At 53.7% G+C, this 19,070-nt stretch overlaps 1 protein-coding gene across 2 annotated transcripts; it reads left to right on the top strand.

The window, feature by feature from the left end:
* Positions 1-731: 731 nt before the first annotated feature.
* PIRT (phosphoinositide interacting regulator of transient receptor potential channels) lies at positions 732-9,353 on the top strand. Of its 2 annotated transcripts, none has more exons than XM_027784865.2 (3): positions 732-1,145; positions 1,712-1,837; positions 6,544-9,353. In XM_027784865.2, exons 2-3 carry the CDS (start codon positions 1,835-1,837, stop codon positions 6,964-6,966), a joined length of 426 nt encoding a protein of 141 aa, XP_027640666.2. In that variant the 5' UTR covers positions 732-1,145; positions 1,712-1,834; the 3' UTR covers positions 6,967-9,353. The 2 variants fall into 2 exon arrangements, with proteins under 2 accessions (XP_027640666.2, XP_027640667.2); XM_027784866.2 differs by having other exon boundaries at positions 1,614-1,837.
* The last annotated feature ends 9,717 nt before the right edge of the window (positions 9,354-19,070 follow it).

The raw sequence follows: 19,070 nt of genomic DNA, 5'->3' as shown, positions 1-19,070 counted from the left end.
CACCTGGCTCCTTTGGCTGCTGGTTCCCAGGTCAATGGAGCTCACCCTGTTACCCCAGGGCTTGGCCGTTGTGCTCAGCTAACTCGCCCACCACCTCCCATCAAGATGTGAGGACAGACCACAAACTAGGATGCTGAGCTCATCCCACTTCTGCCCCTCTCTGCCCCAGCCGTGAGCATGCTGCCCCAGCTGCCCCTTACTGAAAAGCTCCATAACCTGTCCTATGTCTACCTACTGTTGACCAGGGGTCTACAGAGCTGAGCTGAAGGACCTTACCTTGACAAACAGCCCCCGGGCTTCCTGCCTGAGCTGAGAGCTCCACAGCTGCTTGTCCATCCCACCTCGTCTCGCTCCCTGGCCAGGTCTGTGGTGCAGCTTAGATACCATTAGTTACTGCACCAAACCAGCAAACAGCCCACTGGGACGGAGGTAGCCCCACTGATGCTGGCACCTGGCCCTGGACTCTGGTAATGTCTGTGTCAGGCTGGATCCCTTCCCTGCAGCAACGTGGGTTCACACTGGTGTAAGAAGGTATTAAAGTTTGGCTGAGAGTTTGTGAAAGGAGGCAATATGCCAGAACCACCTCCCTCTTCCATCCCCCTCCTTATAATGGACTCAGGATGTTAATTAATAGCTAATTGCTAGTATCCTGCATCCCTCTAACATCTCACCAAGGAGCCTCAAAGTGCTTTGCAGACACTGACTATGATCCCCTGCTTTGACAATGCAGAAACTACAGTCCAGAGATGTTTCAGGAACTTGCTGGTGTTCCAAGTCTGGACCAGCAACAGCTCCCAGTCCTGGATCCCTGCCCCAAGCACCAGCTCACCCTGCCTCTCCTGCCACGCCACTGAGCTGCCTCCCAGACTGTGGCCTTTTATAAAGCCCTCCCAGGCAAGCTGCCTGAAGTCAGGTTTGCAGGGGCCCAAGGCAGGGAAACAAAGAGTTAAACAATATAATGATAGGCTGGTGAGATCATCAGAGCTGGGATGCGCTCCATTGTTTATTAGGCTCAACAGAGCCCAATAGGCAACATCCAGAGCGATGTGGGGCTTGGGGTGAGGCTGGCTTAGGAGTACGGGACCTTCTGCTGCAGCCTGTCCCACTGCTGGTGGGGTGGGCAAACGTCCCTCACCACTCGCCACGTAAGTAGGATGGATTTCCATGGGTTTGGTTCTGGGGGTGATGGAAAGGAAGAGGGGATACAGCAGGGCAAGACTGGGGGTCATCCTCTTGCTGAGCCCCAAAAAGGGACTTGCAGGTGGTCTGCTCAGCAAGACCCTGAGCGGGTTGCTGGGACCATCTAAACTCTGGATGATGCTGGAAAGCTGCTCCCAAAGGATGCAGGTGGCTGGGCCCAACCCACTTCCACTACACCAGCAAATGGACACTGGCTCCATCTCAATTACATGAAATTCTCTAACACTTCGCCTTATTTCTCCACCCCTGGTCTCGGAGCTGAGCTAGTCAGCCTGCAGGGATGGCTGCCCACGTAGCCACTGCCAGCCCCCTCCTTGCTCCGAGGTGAGCAGGGCTGTGGGGATGGCAAGAGAAAGGATGGGGCTTTAGCACTCATGCCTGGCATGAACACCACCCTCCCCGTCTTCTCCCAGAGCTGAGTCTGCTCAGCCCAGCAGGATCCAGCCCTCTTGGTGCTGACACACAGCAACAGAAAGCTGGATACTGTGAGCCGCTCCTCTTGTGCCTGCAGGAGCTGGTGGCCGGGTCCCTCCACAGTGTGCTCAGGGCATGTTCAGTGCAACCAGCCGGCTCACCTCCCACAGCAAACCACTACACACCAGTGACGTGACAGCCGGGACGACAGAGGCACTGCATGGTGAGTGATCTCCCAGCGCTCGGTCCCTCCCCAGGGGATTCCCTGCCCCGACACCCACACAAGGAACAGGGTCTTGTCCCCCGCCAGCACCTCCCTGTGTGCAAGTCCCCTGTGCAATCCACCCGTGCAGCTGTGGGGATGCTCTTTGTGGGACAGGTGTGGGCAGGGCAGGTCCCCCATCTCCACCGGGAAACAGCCCCCCAGTTCCCAGCTGGTTTGGTTTGAGGACCTCAGGCACACTGCCTCACTGGGTATACATCTCACCCCTATCCACTTTGAACCTGATTGATAGCCGTTCTCAACTATGTTTGGCCAGGTTTAAACATCTAACAAAAAGTTTCTGCAAAGTGCATGCATGTGTATGTCTGTTAGTGCAGCAGTCTCCTCTCCCACCCATCCCACGGTCACACATGAGTCCTCTAGAGCAGCTAACCCCTTCTCCTGGCAAACAGGGACCCACGACTGTCATCTCAGGCGGTTCTGTACTGGGGTTGAACGTCAGGACCAATTAGAGTCAGACTGAGACACCCCAGAGCAGCAGGAAAAGCCATGCCCCAAAAAGCACTTATCCGTTTTTCCTCCATTCACCAACGTTATGGTTTCCTCCCAGCTGGGACCCCCATGGAAGACATTGCTGCCCACCCATTGGGGTGGCAGGCAGGACACACCTTCTGGCTGAAGGCCAAGCAAACCCCTTGGGTCTCTACCCCAAGACTTTGCAGAGCACCTGATGCTGCCATTTGCCAGGGGACCATCCCAAGCCATCTGGATGCCACCGGAAACCCCAGATAACCGTGGGGCAGTGGGGAGGGTCTGGGGTCCCTCTCTGCGGAACAGCTTGTGGCTTTAGTGGGGCAGTATCCAGATCTTAGATGGCTGGGTTGGGGACAGGTGGGGGAAGTGTGTGTGTCAAAAGCTGTCTCCTCAGCACCACCACATAATGTCCCCAAGGTCCAGGAGATACCCAGGTGTGTGCTGTGCCGCTTTGGCACCGGGGTCCCCAGCAGCACTAACAAACAGGGCCCAGCATATTTCCCAGCTCAGAAAGCAAACATCACCACACAGAGCACTGAAAGAGCAAAGGGAGGAGGAATAGAATCACAGGAGGCTCTTCCTTACGAAGGGGAGAAAGAAAGACCCCAGTATTAGCTCCACTGCCAACAGCTGCCCAAGATTTCAGAGGCAGCGGCAGCACAACACCAGACATGAAATCTGAGATGTGCTCTGGAGGCATTTTCAAGCCAGCAAACAGTCATCTGCGGATGCTCTCCTTACAACAATAATGATTTAGAAAATTGGAAGAAATCTGATAGCATTATCCTTCCAGGCTGCTCAGTACAACCATTGCATCTTCAAATATGAGCACATCTGTGATGAATTAGGGATGGAGCATGGGCAGAGCAGGAACTGAAATTGCATTAGCTCTCCCAAGAGCTGCAGATACATGCACTGCTCACAAACCAACTCCCAGACACTTGCAGGGAGTGAAATCCTTCACTAGCTAACAGCGGGGGAAAGTGTGACCAGAAAAAGCATGCTCTGCCGGGAAGTGCCAGAAAATTGATCAGTGTCTGGGAATTGTGGCGAGAGGAGTAGTTCTGCCAGAAAATAAAAGGGGGGAGAAAAATGCACTTTAGTGTAAATGAAAGGAAGATGATGGTTTCTGCAGGAACCTGACATTAATGCTCTGCAAAATTAAGAGGAAGGTGCTTTGCAGAGCTCCAAGTACCCATCGATGTGGAGGCAGGGCGGCAGCACACAGGCAAGCAGGGAATGGGGTGTCTGAAAGATGGGACAGGGCAGACTGCACTAGACTGCTGAGATATGAGATCTTGGCATTATTCCAGAGAAGAAAGCATATTTCCAACTACAAAGCCAAATTAAAATTATACACTGGCTTGATCATAAAACCTCTCCACAATGGATGTTACAAGGATAAAGCCAAGACATGCCGTAAGATGAAATACCTAGGATGAAGTTTCAGGAAGAGCCTTGCAGAAGATTTGAGCTAGAAGAGTGGGATCACAACCAGCAACGCTGTGAGCAAGGGCTGCACGCACCAGCCAAGCGAGGAGGTACCCAGGATCTGGGCTCATCTCTGCAAAACTGCAGCTGGTGGGTTTTTCTGGAGGACTGGACTGACGCCTGGGCAGGTTGTATAGGTGGAAGCAGAGCAAAGAATTTGGCCCTTGCACAGCCAGCCTCAGCGTCTCCTCAGAACGCCGGACATTGTTGGCAGTGTTTGGGTTTTGCCTCAGGAGCCTGTGGCTGCTGGGAGCCACAGCTTAAGAGCGGTGAGGTGAGCTCCATCACTGAAGCTGACAGCAGGGGAAGTTGTACCTGAGCACCCGCATGTCTAACACAGCTGTAGCCATCAAAACAACATCTCACAGCAGCTCATCCTTCTCCAAAGCCAAGGGGTCAGCATGCTGCACTGCAATCAGTCCAGCTTGCAGAGATAGGATCACCAGCTCAAAAGAAACAGAAACCAGAACTTGCTACTATGACCAGACTTACCTGCCTTGTCAAGTGCTTGATCATCCCTGATCAAGTGCTGTAGGAGATATATAAGGATGGCAGAAACATGTCCCCTCCTCTGCTGTGTCTTGCCTTGTTCAAGAGCAGGGGGTGAAAGCTGAGGACAGGAGGGATGCAGATAACGTCCACTGCTCTTGGTTTTCATATTTTGAATATTGGTCTAAGCCTGGCAAACCTGAAACATCACAAAATACATTAATACCACCAGATCTGCATTTCTGCAACAGTGTCTGTGTTGGGGGGACTAAATTGAACAATTACATCTGCTTCTTTGCAGAATAGACCACAAACCTTGGCAGGGGACACAGGTGAAAGAGCAAGGGAGGTGCTGGCTGGCACCCTAGATGGTGCATCAGCATCCCTAGACGGGCACTGGGCTCAGTGTAGCCCAGGCAGGTTTCCTTAAGACGGTGCCTCTGGAGCTGTGCCAGCCTTGCAGCCTCCATGCAGCAGCACTTTCTTGGTGTGTACCACACTCCCACACTGATCAGCAGCAACAGAAAAAGAGCTGGGGCTGCTGGGCTTCACGTTTATCTCATCTACACCTTGTTGTTGCCCACGGCAGCTACAGACCTTTTCGCAACACACACAAGATACAAATCCAGCCTGGTATCACCCATGCTGTGCACCTCCTGGTGAGCCATCCCATGGGCTACCAGTGGGTCTGGCTGTAGGCAGGGCTGAACTGAGCAAACACGCAGCCCGCAGTGCTGTGTGTGCCAAACGAGGGCTGAAGCAGGGTTTTAAATTACTTGCTCTGGATCTAAGCCAACTTAGGCTCAAAGCTTGCGTGGTACTTAAGAGCTGTGCTTGACAGTGGAGCGGGCACAGAGCCCTGGTGGCACTGCCCATACATCTGAGCATCACGGGGATCTTGTGCCCAGGCCAGCACGGCTGTGGCTTGAACTTGACTCCTGCATGGGGGAGCTCCACGAGGACAGCTGTGGGGCTGGCAGCAATCACCAGGGGCTCTGCTTTGTGGTGCTGGCAGAAGGGCAATGAGGGGCCCTGGGCTGCTCCAGGCTGGCATCGTTGCTGTAGTCCTGCTGCATGCCCTGAGGGTGGGGACAGCCCCAACCACCCGCAGAGGACAGGTCAGTCCCAGCCCTTCTGACACCACTGAGCCCCTGGAGGAAAACCTGGGGGATAAAACAGGAGTTAGCTTTGCAAAAAAAACCCCAACTGATTCCTGGGTGTGAAGCATCCCCAGCCTCTCCTGCCCTCCTCAGCCCTGGTACCTGCACAGGTTCATCTCTGCTGGGCTTCCCAGCAGCAGGGCATCAGGAGCACTCCCTGATCCAGCCTCCTGCCTTGTCTCCTCAGCAGAGCCCTGAGGAAATAGCGGTTAACATAATGCTCAGCCCTTCCTACTTACCATAATGTTTTCTCCATGCTAAAGGCACTTTGCTTCTGGGAAAGCATATTTCCTCCTCGAGTTAGTGAAAAAATAATGCACCAAAAAGCCACACTGCCAACCCAGCTGTCACAAGGCAGAGTATTTCAGCATGCTCCTGCTACCGAGCTCAAGAGCCCTCCCACAGCAGCCTGCCCCAACTTACAGCTGGAAAACTTCCCCTCTGTGATGAGCATTTCCCCATCTCCCATCTATGCATTTAAGAAGGGAACAAGAAGCTCCTGCATTGTGGCTACTACAAGGCTGGCATATCTAGGCTGGACGTGGCAATAAGAAAAATCCAGCCCCAGGGACACAAAGAAAGCACTCAGCCCATGGGAGGGGGATTTCTGCTCTCTTACTGAGTGGCCCTGACACAGAACACCTGTGCCTCAGTTTCCACACCTGCAAGAGGGAGACATGACCTTGCTACAAGGTGTAACGGGGGTGTAATTTGCATCTGGGAGGGAAAGCGGGTCTGGGGAATCAGCCAGCATCACCAACCCTGCTTGCAGTACCCTGCTACTCCCCTGCAAGCAGCTGGGAGCCCTGGGAGGTTCAGGGTAGTGGTTTCCAATGGAAATCTACTCATCCCACCACTGAATCCCTGTGGGAGCTGGAAGCTGGTGAGCTGATGCTCTTCTCTCCCTGCAGTGACCCACAAAGCCTTCTCCACCTTCATTTGACTTGGCACCGATTAATGACCAAACAGAAAGCAGCCAATCCATCCTCCATCATTAGCCTTGCTCTGCTCTTTCTCTTTTGTCCATGTCAGGTCTCTGTCTCAGATCCCGTCACCATGGAAATTCCCCCCAAGAGCCCAGACGGGAGTGAGAAGTCACCTCAGTCCAAGGAGCTGCCGATCAGTAACACGGCCAGCACCCTCTGCATCAGCTCCCGGAGTGAGTCCGTCTGGACCAGTGCATCCAGAAGCAAGTGGGACATATACCACAAGCCTGTCATTGTCGTGTCTGTCGGAGCAGCTATCTTCCTCTTCGGGATGGTCATCACCAGCCTGTCGTGCATCCAAATCAAGAACAAACACATCTACAAAATGTGTGGCCCAGCTTTACTGTCCTTGGGACTGATGCTCCTCGTTTGTGGCCTTGTCTGGATCCCCATCATCCGGAAGAAGCAGAAGCAGAGGCAGAAGTCACAGTTTCTGCAGACCCTCAAGTCCTTCTTCTTTAACCGCTGAGGGCAGCCCAGGACCTTCCCAGGAAGGCTCCACTCACTTCTACCCACCTGTGTTGGTTAGCCATAAAAAGGAACACATTCTTCTATTCTCCTAGAGGATTTCATTCCAGTAAGTCTCTTCCCTACAGGTGAAACATACTGTACCAGTCTTCAATGTGAAAAAGAACTTTTTATTTCATCCAAGCAATCCCAGAATAAAAGGCAAGTAGGATTTTGCAGCTGAGCCCAGCGAGGTAGGTCCGAGCTCTCTGCATCACTCTCCTGTCCAGTGAGTAACCCAACATCACATATTGGGAAAAGCAAAGCTCCTAAGTGGCTCCATCCTGCAGCTTCTACAAGATACATCAGCAGAGAGGAGCCAACCGACTACAGAGTGTGAGTGAAGGCTGGTGTGAGCACTGCCAACTGAAAACCAGTTCAGATGTAGAAATTCGGAGGCCAGAGATGGCTCGTCTGGAGTTAGTGGAGAGCAGGAGCAGGACAACATAGTTCCAGACCACTTTGTATCCGAGGAGCCACCAGAATGGGCAGCACACATCACCAGCGCTTAGGAGGACCAGATGTGATGCTCATGGCCAGGACTTCCCTGCCACTGGCCTGTTACAGCGGCTGGCTGAGACATGGCTGCAAACCAGAGCTCACTCCTTGCTCAGTGCAGGGTGTCTGCAGGCTTTATTTATTGTTCCAGAGCATCGAGGCAAGGAGCAGCATCACGAGCAGCATCACAAGCAGCACTTTTTTGTTCCCTCTGGCAGAGGGTGTTTAAGAAGGGCTGTTCCTCTAGGTCTGCAGGGGCAAAGCTGGTTTGCAGCATCTGCTCATTTGCACTAGCGCTGTCTGCCAGCAGCACCCATCAACCCACCCCAGCCATCAGCCTCCTTATGCAACCAGAGCTGGACCACAGGCAAGAGAGACAGGTTCATTATCTCCACCACTCTGCTTCTGCCTTTAATAAGTGTGTGCCCTGAGGCAATTCACCAAGGAAAACACTGATCCTTTCTGCATGGCTTTTGCTTTAGTTTTATGTTTTCAGCAGGCCTGATTTACTTTAAAAGACAAATCTGAAACACAGGTTCTCAGTCTGAAGAACCAGTCTCAGTCTGGACAGCAAGATCTGAGTTGATATGAATAGGCCTGTGATGTCCAGCTCCCAGCTCTGGGTTCAGGTACTGGTGAGAGTCTGGTTTTTCCGAAGTGCTGATCCAGCCTGGATCCCACAGCAGCCCTTCGGCAGCGGCTGAGACCCCCCAGCACAGTGAGCAGTGGCTCAGAGGCTTTGCTGCTCAAAGACCCACTGCAGGATGAGGATGTGGTCGGTGCTGATCAGAAGAAGAGGAATACAGAAGAGGAGACCCCACCAAGCTCCTCTTTGTAGTCTGCACCTCCATAGGGAAGCTGTGGCAGCCCTACTGCTCTCCAAATGCCGTGGGAGGCGGGGAAGCCAGCAGGAGCTGCGGTGAGAGAATTTGCAATATGATAACCTGCATCACCTGCTGGTGAGAGGAAGCTCATGTAAGCCCCCAGCTTTCTTTAACCCAGTATCCCACATCTGCTGCCAGGCTCCTGCCAGTATGTGACAAAGGCTGGCCAGTGCCATCTGCCTGGACATCCCCTCCACCAGTGCTGGGAGAGCTTGAGGAGGCAGCTCCCAGCCTGGCAGCTGGCACAGCGGGATCACAAGCATTCGAGAAACACAGGTCCCTTTGCCCTGAGCCCAGCCTGGCCCTGAGTTGTGTTTCCTGGGTGGTGCAGACACGTGTGTCCCCAGCCAGGCGGTGCCAGGTTTGTGAATGGAGTGTGCAAGGTGTATGATCTGGCACTGGACCCAGTAAACCTCTGTTTGTTCCTCAGCCATTCATCAAGCCATGCAATGCTTTGCTTGTTCTTGCAACCCTGACTTGGCACCAGGCAGCAGTCTCTGTTGATTTAGCTGCCGTGGGCAGAGGGTGCTCACCCAAAACTTCTGCTCAGGGGGCAGCTGCAGTCAGAAGAGCAAACATCAGCACTCACGCAGGGGAAATCACCGAGCAACGTGAAGAGCATCACCAGGTCCCAGCTGGCGGCAGCCTGCAGAACCGGTCACAGACAGGGGTCCTGAAGCTGCACGGTCTGGAGGAGGCACCTGGAAACGGACCCTGCTGCAAACAGCTCTGCTATGGCAAAGGCTGCTCAGCCCAGAGGGATGTGAAGGAAGGACTAGAAGTACCAAATGGCCCAGAGAGAGCGAGCAGGGGTCCTGCTCTCCATGACTCACAACCAGGGAAAGGAGACAGTCAGTGAAATGTTAATGTGGTAAGAAGTCGCTAAGACCAAGAATCTAATGGGATTCCAGACTGCTCATTTATAACAAGAATATTAGGTTTAATTAAAGCAAACATTTCCCCAGGAACTTTCACATCGCTGCTCTGGTCTTATGTCTGTTTTTTTTATGCCTGCTGGTGGAGAAGGGAGGCTGTGCTGCAAGTGTTCGGGATGGGGGTTGGTGTGGCATCCTGGGGCCACCATGCAGGGACGCTCCCTCAGGACATCGGGAGGAGGAGGAGTGTGGCTAGTGCTGCAGGTTTGGTGCTGGCCATGTGCCCTGGGTGAGGGTCTCTGGTCTGCGGCTGTGCTCTGTGGGCACCTCTGGTGAGGTGTAAGGAGCATGTAGGTGGCACAGGAAAGTGCCTGGCAAGAGGATGGAGCCTGCCCCAGTGAGGGGAAAGGCAACAAACAGCCCAGGGATCAGCAAAGCTGGCTGAGGAGAGGGGATTCATCAGGGGGATCTTATCAATTGCTGCACAGATCTGTAGGGGTATAGTGAGGTAAAGGGAGAGAAATGTTAAGCGAAGGGAAAGCTGGATTAACAGCTTGAAGATCAACATGCAGATGGAAGTCCTGCAACAGAGTGGGAGCTCTCCACTTTGTTGCACAGGGTATAAATGCCTGATTGCTGCTGGGAACATGGGTGGACTTTGCATTTGTGTGTGTAATGCAGAGCTCCCAGCACTGGGAAATGCATCATTCTCTTGAAGTGAGAGAGACTGAGCTGGAGCAATTTAGGGCGACAGAGATGCAGAGTATCCTGGAGGTTGTTCACAAGGGTTTCATGAGGAGCTGACATGACATGCATGCCCTAGTGTGGCCCAGCAAAACCCCACAGGGCTGGCGAAAAGAGCACCCCTGCCTCTGTGCTGTGGGACCGGTGAACTTCTATGTCCCGCTGATGTGGGAGGCTGCGGAGGCAGGGGGTATCCATGGGTTCAAAACAGGTTCATGGACAACAGATCAAAAAAGAGACAGCAGAAGCCAGAGAGGGATTTGTCCTCTAACTTCTGTAACGTAACAGTGGTGGGTGCTGGAGAAGACTGTGGGGAGCAGATGGCAGAAAGGGCTGGGCTCGTCCTGCCACTGCTGGAGTCAGCACCAGCTGGGCTAGAGGGACCTTTGATCTTATCATAGGGCAGTTCTTGCCTTTGGATCATTCCCACGCACCTGCAAGGCACCGCTTGACTGCTCCCCAATATTCCTCTCTGCTACCACTGCAGCCTGTTTGAATCCCGGTGTGACGCTTTGAATCAAACCGAAGAAAACCATCAGTTTTCTGTGTCAGGTTATGCAGCAAACATACTTATGTCCAACTCTGGCTAAAGCAAGCTTAGACTCGATCTGCCAGCTTCCCCTGTTCTATAAAAAGAACAGGAAATCCATTACAAAATTCATTATCTCTGCAGAGCAGTTCAAAGAGGAAATGTTTCTCCTGCATTTCAAAGGTCAGCACCCCCCAGCAAACCCGCCCAGCAGGCTCTGCTGCCAGGCACCCTGCCACAGGGCATCTGCAACACTTTCTTCATTCCTGGGCTTCAACAGAAGTTAAAACTGCCCAAGTACTGCACGCCCGTGTTGCATACCTCTCCCTGAGGATGTTAAATTGTGTCGTATCTCACTTCACATTAACTGCAATCATCCTTGGTGCAATCTGCAGGTTTGCGCAGCAGCTGCTGGGAATTGCGCTAACACTACCCCCCCTCCTCTGGGGTATAAATGATTGAGCTGTGGAAGGAAGCAGGTGACCACTGGTGTCTGCAAGCACACATATCTATTCCCCTGTGAACTTCCACCATGCCTTCCTGGAAACACGGCTGAGGGCTTATGGGCCACAGGGGCTGATACCCCAGGTTCCCACGGGGACGTCAGCTTCGTGCCTGCATCTGGATATTAGCCAGGCCACCAGTTCAGCGCGTACCCTGAGATGCTTCTGGTGCTTCCTTGCACCATGAGGAGCAAATGACATCCCACTGGGACAAACTGCCATTGCCCGTCCCTCGCTCAAAGCCAGCAGCAGCACTTCCCTGTCCTTAATGAGCAGTAAGGAGACTAATAACTGTCTGAGGACTCTCACTGCTCACAGTGAGTTTGAAACCATACAAAAAGCCCCAAACCTTGCTATTTTCACAGTAGGTATTAGGCACATGGATACTATTGAAGCAGCTCAGCTTTACGCTGCTGAGGAGGGAGCAGGAAAGCTGCAAGAAGCAGACATGAGCAAACGCGCTGCAGCTTTGCCCCTTCGCCGAGAGGGAATGCTGAAAGGGCTTTCACCCAAACCATGCCAGAGATGGTAAAACTGGTTATTTCTCACTCAGATGTGGTTCTGCTGTGACCTTGGTGTTTCCAGGGGAGGAAACGGCTCCAGCTGTGCAGCCGCTCAGAGCTGCCCGGGCACGTGTGTGCAGTCCCAGGGCTGGGAGTTCCCTGGCTGGAGCCCAGTGTTGCAGCAACAGAAGTAGTTGTGTTTTCTCTTCTTTTTTTTTTTTTTCTTCATTCAACCGGAATAGCAGGTAGCAACAGAAGTCAGCACCAAAAAGGAACTGTTTACTTACGGTGCTCTGACACAGGATAATTCAAGCTCTGCTGCTCTGCATGCAGCAGCATCGGGGATGGCAAAGCCCCTGCTCCCTGCATTGCAGGGTTTGCAGCGTCTGGGCCACCATGAACACTGAAGGCTCAGGGGCTTCAGAGTCATCAGTCCCCATCCCAGCCTCCCCTGTCAGCATGAAGGAAATACCTTGAATCCCAACCTGCTCCCAAGCTGGCTGCTACAGCCTGGTTTTAACCCAGCCTGAACCCCCAAGTCCTGGCACGAACCCCTGAACCACCAGGGTAGAGGGATTCCCAGGACACCAGCAAGAAGCAGCTGAAAATGTCCTCCCCACCTTGTTTTTCTTGGTTTCAAAACCTGCTTGGGGCCTGTTAGGGGTTAAAAAACTTTCCATCCCTTTCCATGCTGGAGCGCTCTGGGGGTGCAGGAGAAGAAGCCGGGAGGACCCCTCTCTGGTCCAACAATGGCCTTTCCAGCACGTGCCAGTCTGCATCTGCAAGGCTCCATGAAGGCAGGTAGAGAAATTTGGCTCCTCCACACCCCTCTTGCCCTCATGGACTCTTGCAAGGGGTTGCTGCGTTATTTGCAGCCACGCCATGGCTCAGCAGCCCCGGCTGGAGCCTGTGCTCACCTGGGAAGAGGGAGCCCAAATACGTACTGGTGTGTCTGTGTCTGTCAGTGCAAGGAAAGACCCTTCCAACCGCATTGCACAGCCCTTGAGCTGAGTGTGTGTATTACAGCACCCTGAGTGCACACAAGCCAGTAAGGCTCAGTCTCTCCCAGGCTGCCTGGCAGTGATGCTCTGGTGTGTCTCTCCTGGTGACAGCTGGTCGCCAGATAAAAGAGGCAGAGCCCTGGAGAGGGTCTGCGGGATGAGGTGGCTTCTGCTGGTCTGCCCAGCCAAGCCTTGGTACCTCGTGTCCCTCTTCAGATGAAATATGGACTGTGGGTGCCAGTACCGTGGCACCCTTGGAGTGGACTGCTGCTCCTCACTGCCCCATGGTGCTGCACCATCACCCAGAATCTCCTGGGCAGCTCTCATAAATAGTTATTTGTTTTGGTTTGTATAATTTTTTATACCTGACCAGTCCTAGCCAGCGTATTCCTCAGCTGTACCAACCTCAGCTCAACTCGTCTTTGCCACCCGCTCGTGCCGGGGAAGGAGCTGCTGCGCAAGGCAGGCAGCGCAGCGACTGCATCAGGTCAGGTCGGTGGAGGAGCAGACAGATAAGCTGTCCCCAGGGCACCGCTGCTGGGAGCCCTTCAGCTTCTCTTCGGTGCAAGTGCGAGTCTAAGCCAGCTCTCGCTTGCTAAACCTGTTGCAATGGTTTTACAGCGGTGCGAGCCAGCACTGGCAGCTGCTGCTGTGCAGGTCAGACCCCAGCGCTGCTGCTCCCCGTGCCTGCCGCACAGCCCTCACGGATGGGACCGCACAGGAGCATCTCCAGCTGCTGCCTGCTGCTGGGGAGCATCTGCAGATCTTGGAGAAAAGCTTTAAACTGCCACGTACCCTCCAAAGCTGTAGGCCAGCCAAAGCTTGATGAAGTTCACAGTACAAAGTTGGGCAGGGGATGCCAGACCCTCCCCTGCACCACGGTCTGGGTGGGCTGAGCTGCCCCTGCTCGGAGATGTGAAGGGCCCTGCGAAGTGTGGGAGTTTCTTTCAGTAGAGGGGGGCATAGGCTAAACTGCCACAGGCTGGGATGCTTTGAAGCGTTGTCCTCTGTGGGATGCTTTCCAGGGGTTCAGCATCACCAGCCAGGGCTCAGCAAGGAAGGTACACTGGGGGAAGGAGCCTTTCCTAATCCAGTGCTATTCCTGTCCAGCCGTGATGTCTGGGCTCCTTTCCCAGATCCCAGACACAATCACTCAGCGTCTATTGGTGTCTTTCAGGACACGGGTGCTGGTTTTACCATTCCTCCCCAGGGAGATGACCTGAGTGTTCCATATAAACTGCTCGGAGCTTTCATTCGACCAAGGAAGCTCTTCCTACACCCACCCTGGGAGGAGAGCGCTCAGAGAGCAGCCTTGCTCCTGCATCCATGAGTCCTGCAGCTGCAACCCAATCCCAAAACGCTCTAACCCTGCACGGAGCTGCTGTCCCTCTAAGGAAGCCAGTCCTCTTGTGCTGCAGGAGGGAGTTTGCCCACCCCTGCCAAAGCTGAGCTAACCTGCAGTCCCTGCATTTATGGCAGCTTGGGTTGTTCACCACCACAGGCACAGCCAGCATTGAGCCCTGGAGCTGTGGCTGGAGATAACCGTGCATGAACCATCCCTCGCCTGCTCGGTCAAGCAGCACTGTGCTGCTCCATTTTCTCCTCATCCTCAGGCATCTATTTCATAACAGCTCAGCCCATGCTACAAGGAGTTACCCAGGCTGCACTACAGGAAAAACTTTCTGAAAAACCTCTTCTTGGGTTTGTCTCTACATGCTGCAGTTAAATAAATATTGACTGATTCCCGCTAGCCAAAGATATTGTCAGACCACTTCCATTCACCTGCTCAAATTCTTGCTGCTCCCAACTAATATGTAACTCCGGGAAGCAACGTTCGTTGTTCCCTGTGAAGAACTGGTTCTCTCTTGCCGCATACTTCTGCAAACCTGTTCTGGGCCAGCTCCAGGAACAAGTGTTTTCTGCTAAGAACATCTTCCCAGCTATGGCAGAGCTGGGCTAGAAAAAGGCAGAAGAGGTAGGCAGGGTTTTCTGCTCTTTTTAAAGTATCTTCAGAGCAAAATGCAGCTCTCTGCAGTTTTCTGGGCCATTAATTGAATGAACTTCTGGAAACCTTTTGATTCCTTTCCAATCCAGGGAGCAACTTTATTTACTCTGTCACATTTCCTTTTGTGCTATCATGGGCAAATCGCTGCTCTCATGCACTGCTTGGCAGGGCTCAGCATCACTGAAATGCATCCAGATGAAAAACCTGCCTCCTACAGAGCAAATCCCAACTGGGCTGCTGATACCCTCCTGAAGGGCAACACAGGGTGCTCGGTTTGCACCATTTGGCTCACGGAAGCCAGAGGCTGCGGTGGACGGAAGCCTTAAGGAAGCCTGAAGTCTTGTCTGCAGTGGCAGCTACTGCCCTGGTCCCAGAGCTCTCCTGGAGGGACACCAGATGTATGGGACAGGCCACCTCATCACAGTGTCCTCTCTAGAGGGACAGGAGTTGCCACAGCTATTCCACCCTCCGGAGCAGGGTCAGCAGTTCCCAGTTTCTGAATTGCAACTACCTCCACAAGCTTTCTTGCTCTCTTTTTCATTCCTGGACTGTCCCCTTGGGTGGGGTGCCCAGGAGAAGACTTCTTCATCTGGTCTGGTGAGATCAAGCTGGCACAAGCCTTTTGCAGTGTGGGACTGGACAGGCCTAGATTGACCTGAGGTCCTTGCATCAGAACCATCTTCTTTCAAACTGTTTGCTTTCAGAGGGTGCCACTGGTCTGAGGGGGATTCCTGGGGTGATGTCCACTCTGCCCCATGTGGCTAATGTCTGTCAGCCTCAGAGATCAGGCTGGAAAGGACAGAAAAGCTTTGAGGCATCTCTGGGGTTCTCCCACTACAATAAAAACTGACTGTCTAATCACCTGGAAGGACTCCCTGAAATTCACTGAACAGAGGATAAAGACTCAGAAGAGGCAAAGGAGACAGGAGCTGGATACAGCTGTGGGAGCAACAGGGGACACAGGAAAGGTCCTTCCTTCCAGAGGGTGATGGGGCTCAGGCTCATCAGAAAACTGGTTGGAGCAGCTGCGTCATCATCAATGCTAAACTGTGGCTGTGTTCATAAAAATGTGGGTGAACTGGAGAGCAAAGAGCTGCAAACTTCTTTTTCCATCCTCTGTCCACCTCCACAATCACTGCAGTCCATTGGAAGAAGGTTACAGAGAAGGCACCCAGCCAGCAGGCTGCCCGGCAGCGAGCCAGGCACTGGGCACGGCTCTGAGCATCCTGCCACCTGGGGCAGGGCAGGGGTGGGGGAAGACCACCGGCGTACAGGCGAGCCCAGCCTGAACCCAGGGCTGAGGGGCTGGGGGAGCTCCGGCCACTGAACTCCGGCTGCCTCCCTGGCTCCAGTCCCCAGGAGGCTGAAGGTGCTGAGAAGGCCACTAGGCACTGGTGGCTGGCTTTGAGAGCGAGGGGTGCTTTTGGCTGAGCACCCAGGAAGGCAGGTTTCAGCGCCTGTTTCCTACAAACAAGGTGATCAGACCCTGAAAGCAGCTGTGCCCCAGGACTTTGCTCAAGCCCTCTGGTAATTAATCCAGGGCTGATCCTGGGCTGGCAAAGAGCAGATTCTCCCCCAGGCCCCAGAGGGTGTTAATGCACAAAGAAAAGATCGGTTATTTGTTTGTGTATTTAAAAGCCTTCATTGTTTAGTCAAGGGGGGGAAATGATCTCCTGGAACAGGCAGACCCTTGCCATGGGAAGGGAACAGCACGCACTGGAATAGAGGGTTTGCACAGTGCTGTCTGCCTGGGTTTGCGAGCAGCAAGGTGGGTGAGGTGAGGAGAGGACCCCAGCGCCATGCTGGGCAGCCCCCCATGCCATGTGCTTGCTGTTTGTGAGATGCACACTGTGGGTGGCAGGCAGGATCATGGTGACTTTCAGCATCTGGGCTTCCCTGGGCAGTAGAGGAAATACTTGGGCAAGGTGGGTAGTGTCCTCCATTCCCTCCAGCCCTCACCTCACTCATGGCAGAGCCGTGGTGGGGCTGCCCAGGCAGCGGACAGGCCCTGGGTGCCCTGGGTTTGGCAAGGGCATTGGGGAGGACACCCCTGGCATGACCCCTGGCATCCCCTTTATCTCCTGCAGCTGGGCACTGCTCCCATCCCCAATGCCAGCCTCGTGCCCAGTGGGTCCTGTCTCAAGCTTTGGCATCCTCTGCATGGTCACGAGATGGGGCAGGCAGCTGCCAGCCCACAGATCGTGCAGTGCTTCTGTCTCGGGATGGCTTTCCCAGAGCCAAGGGCTCCCTGGATGCTCCACCTCCCCCAGATTTCCCTGTTTGCAAAGCGTACGCAGACCAGAGAGGCCAGAAAGGAGAGATGTGCCCAGTGTTACACAGCAACCTGGGAGCAGAAAGCGGCAGCCCTGGATCCCACAAAGTGGTTCTGGCTGCTCAGAGACAAGCCAGAAGCTCTGGGAATTCTTGCCTTATTTGTTGATTCACCACTTGGTTCCAAGTTTTGGGATGGGTGGTGAGACAGGTTGTCTGATTTGTGGCTTTCCAGCAAGATCTGCTTTTTTGGAGGTGTGGCAAGGCTGATGTATTTTTGACAGTCTGTGCCTCAGTTTACCTACAAAGAGAGGGAAACAGTACAATGTTTCCAGCCTGTCACTGGGATGTCAAGGCCAGTGTCCTGCAGACTTTGCTGGGATCCTTGCATGGCAGATGCTGCCCAAAAGCTACACAAGATGCCCCAGTTCTCAAACTGAAGAAGCATAGCCCGTCTGCGGGCTGGGCCAGGAACAGACTTGCATCTTTTAGGCATATTGGGTGTGATGCACCTACAGCCGGACCGATCACAGGGTATCCCAGTGGCGGGTCCCTTCCCAGGAGGGCTCACCCACACCACGCAGAGAAACACACCCTTGGGATCCGCTGCAGGACAGGCAGAGGCAGGGCGATGGCAGGGCCATGAAATGGTTAAAGCAGTATCGTGCGCTCCCTCCCGATTGTTCTGCAAGGTGTGTTGTGACATTTGTACTTCCTCCTGGCAGCCTGCGAGCTGAGGCAGCCAAGGAGAGACTGCGGGATGCTGCCAGCCCCTCCACTCCCGCCCTGAGGGTCTCTGCTGCGGGCCCCACCATGGCCCTCCTCAAGCTCATCGGCCCCCGATGTGCTCTGATACTCCTCCTGGCTGTGCTGTGCGATGTGGTAGGGCTGATCATCCTCTTCATAGGAATTTTTGCTCCACTAAGCTCCTGGGACTTCTTCGTCTACTTGGGAGCTCTGCTGCTCGCCTTCAGCCTCGTCTTCTGGATCTTCTGGTACACGTTCAACATTGAGGTCCCCTTTAGAGAGCTGGGGTTTAACTAACCCACAGCTCCAGCAAAGCCGAAATGGAAACTTGCATTTGGAGGAGCAACATTACATGCTGGGAAGCTCCAAAGCATCTTCCAGTTGGTGAAAAGCATCCAAAAAGACTAAAGGAAAGGCCCTGCTGGTCCCCACAGCATCAATCAGCCAGATGGACTCTCAGGGGAAAGGTACCTACAGCTCAGCATGCACAGGGATCCTTTGCTAGGGTTGGGGAGTGCCAAGGTCTTGGCAGAGCAGCCAGACCTTCCTGCTGGTGACAGCCACTCTTCAGGAGTAACGTTAGATTTTAAAATGCTCTGGAATGGATTAATGATGGAGAGGAACTTGGTTTTGATGAGATGAGCCTGTCTGAATGAATCTGGGGAGGGGATTTTGGTGGAAATTGGAGCTGGCTAGCATCTGGAGTTTATTTCCTCAGTTTTTCCCATCAGATGATGCTGTGAGTTGAGGGTCCTGGAGAGCTGCTGCTCTTTCGTGACAGCTTTTGGTAGCAGAGGGACAGGGAGGGCCGAGCCATCTCCCAGCGATACAGCCTGGGCAAATAGAGAAAGTCAATAAGGACTACCCAGATCCAGGCCGTTGCTTAGCACTAAAATGTCTGTGTAAATGGCCTGTCAGTGAGCAAACTGGACTGCTCACTGGCATACCCCCATCACACCAGTGTGCACTACTGGGCTGCCCAGGTTGGGAAGATTTTGCTAGGGGGGAGCTTTTTTCCAGCAAAGTAATGGGTAAAGTGAAAATCCAAGTGAAGGTTGTGTCAGCAAGGCACCGATATGATGTCCTGTACACAACCCAGTGAGGAATGCTGAATACAGGGAAACTAGGTACAAAGTGCCATGTTTGAGCACTGGTTTTGAGACTGTGCTTTCTTAATCTTGGGCTGGTCTATAACGTGCCTGGTTTGTTTGGCAGTTGCCCAACGGGCAGAAAGATCAGGCAGTATGGACCTTGGCTTGGTTCTGCAGCCTGGTCCTACAGCGCACGGGCAGGAGGGACCCACACACTGAGCATCAGCGCTTTCATTGCATGGAGGGGCTGGTGGTGACGTGGAAACATCCAGGTCAGCCAAGAGCTGTCAAAGGGCTCAGTTTTGGCCTCACCTATGAGCAGCAGCACCATCACAAAGCTTAACAGAGGTGGAAATGTCCGTGTGTCAGGAAAGCACTGCTGCACGGATAGCATCCTGCCTCCTCCCCAGCATCC

This window comes from Falco peregrinus, chromosome 2 (assembly GCF_023634155.1).
Source record: "Falco peregrinus isolate bFalPer1 chromosome 2, bFalPer1.pri, whole genome shotgun sequence".
Lineage (NCBI taxonomy): Eukaryota > Metazoa > Chordata > Aves > Falconiformes > Falconidae > Falco > Falco peregrinus.
This window is presented reverse-complemented; position numbering and strand designations above follow the sequence as displayed.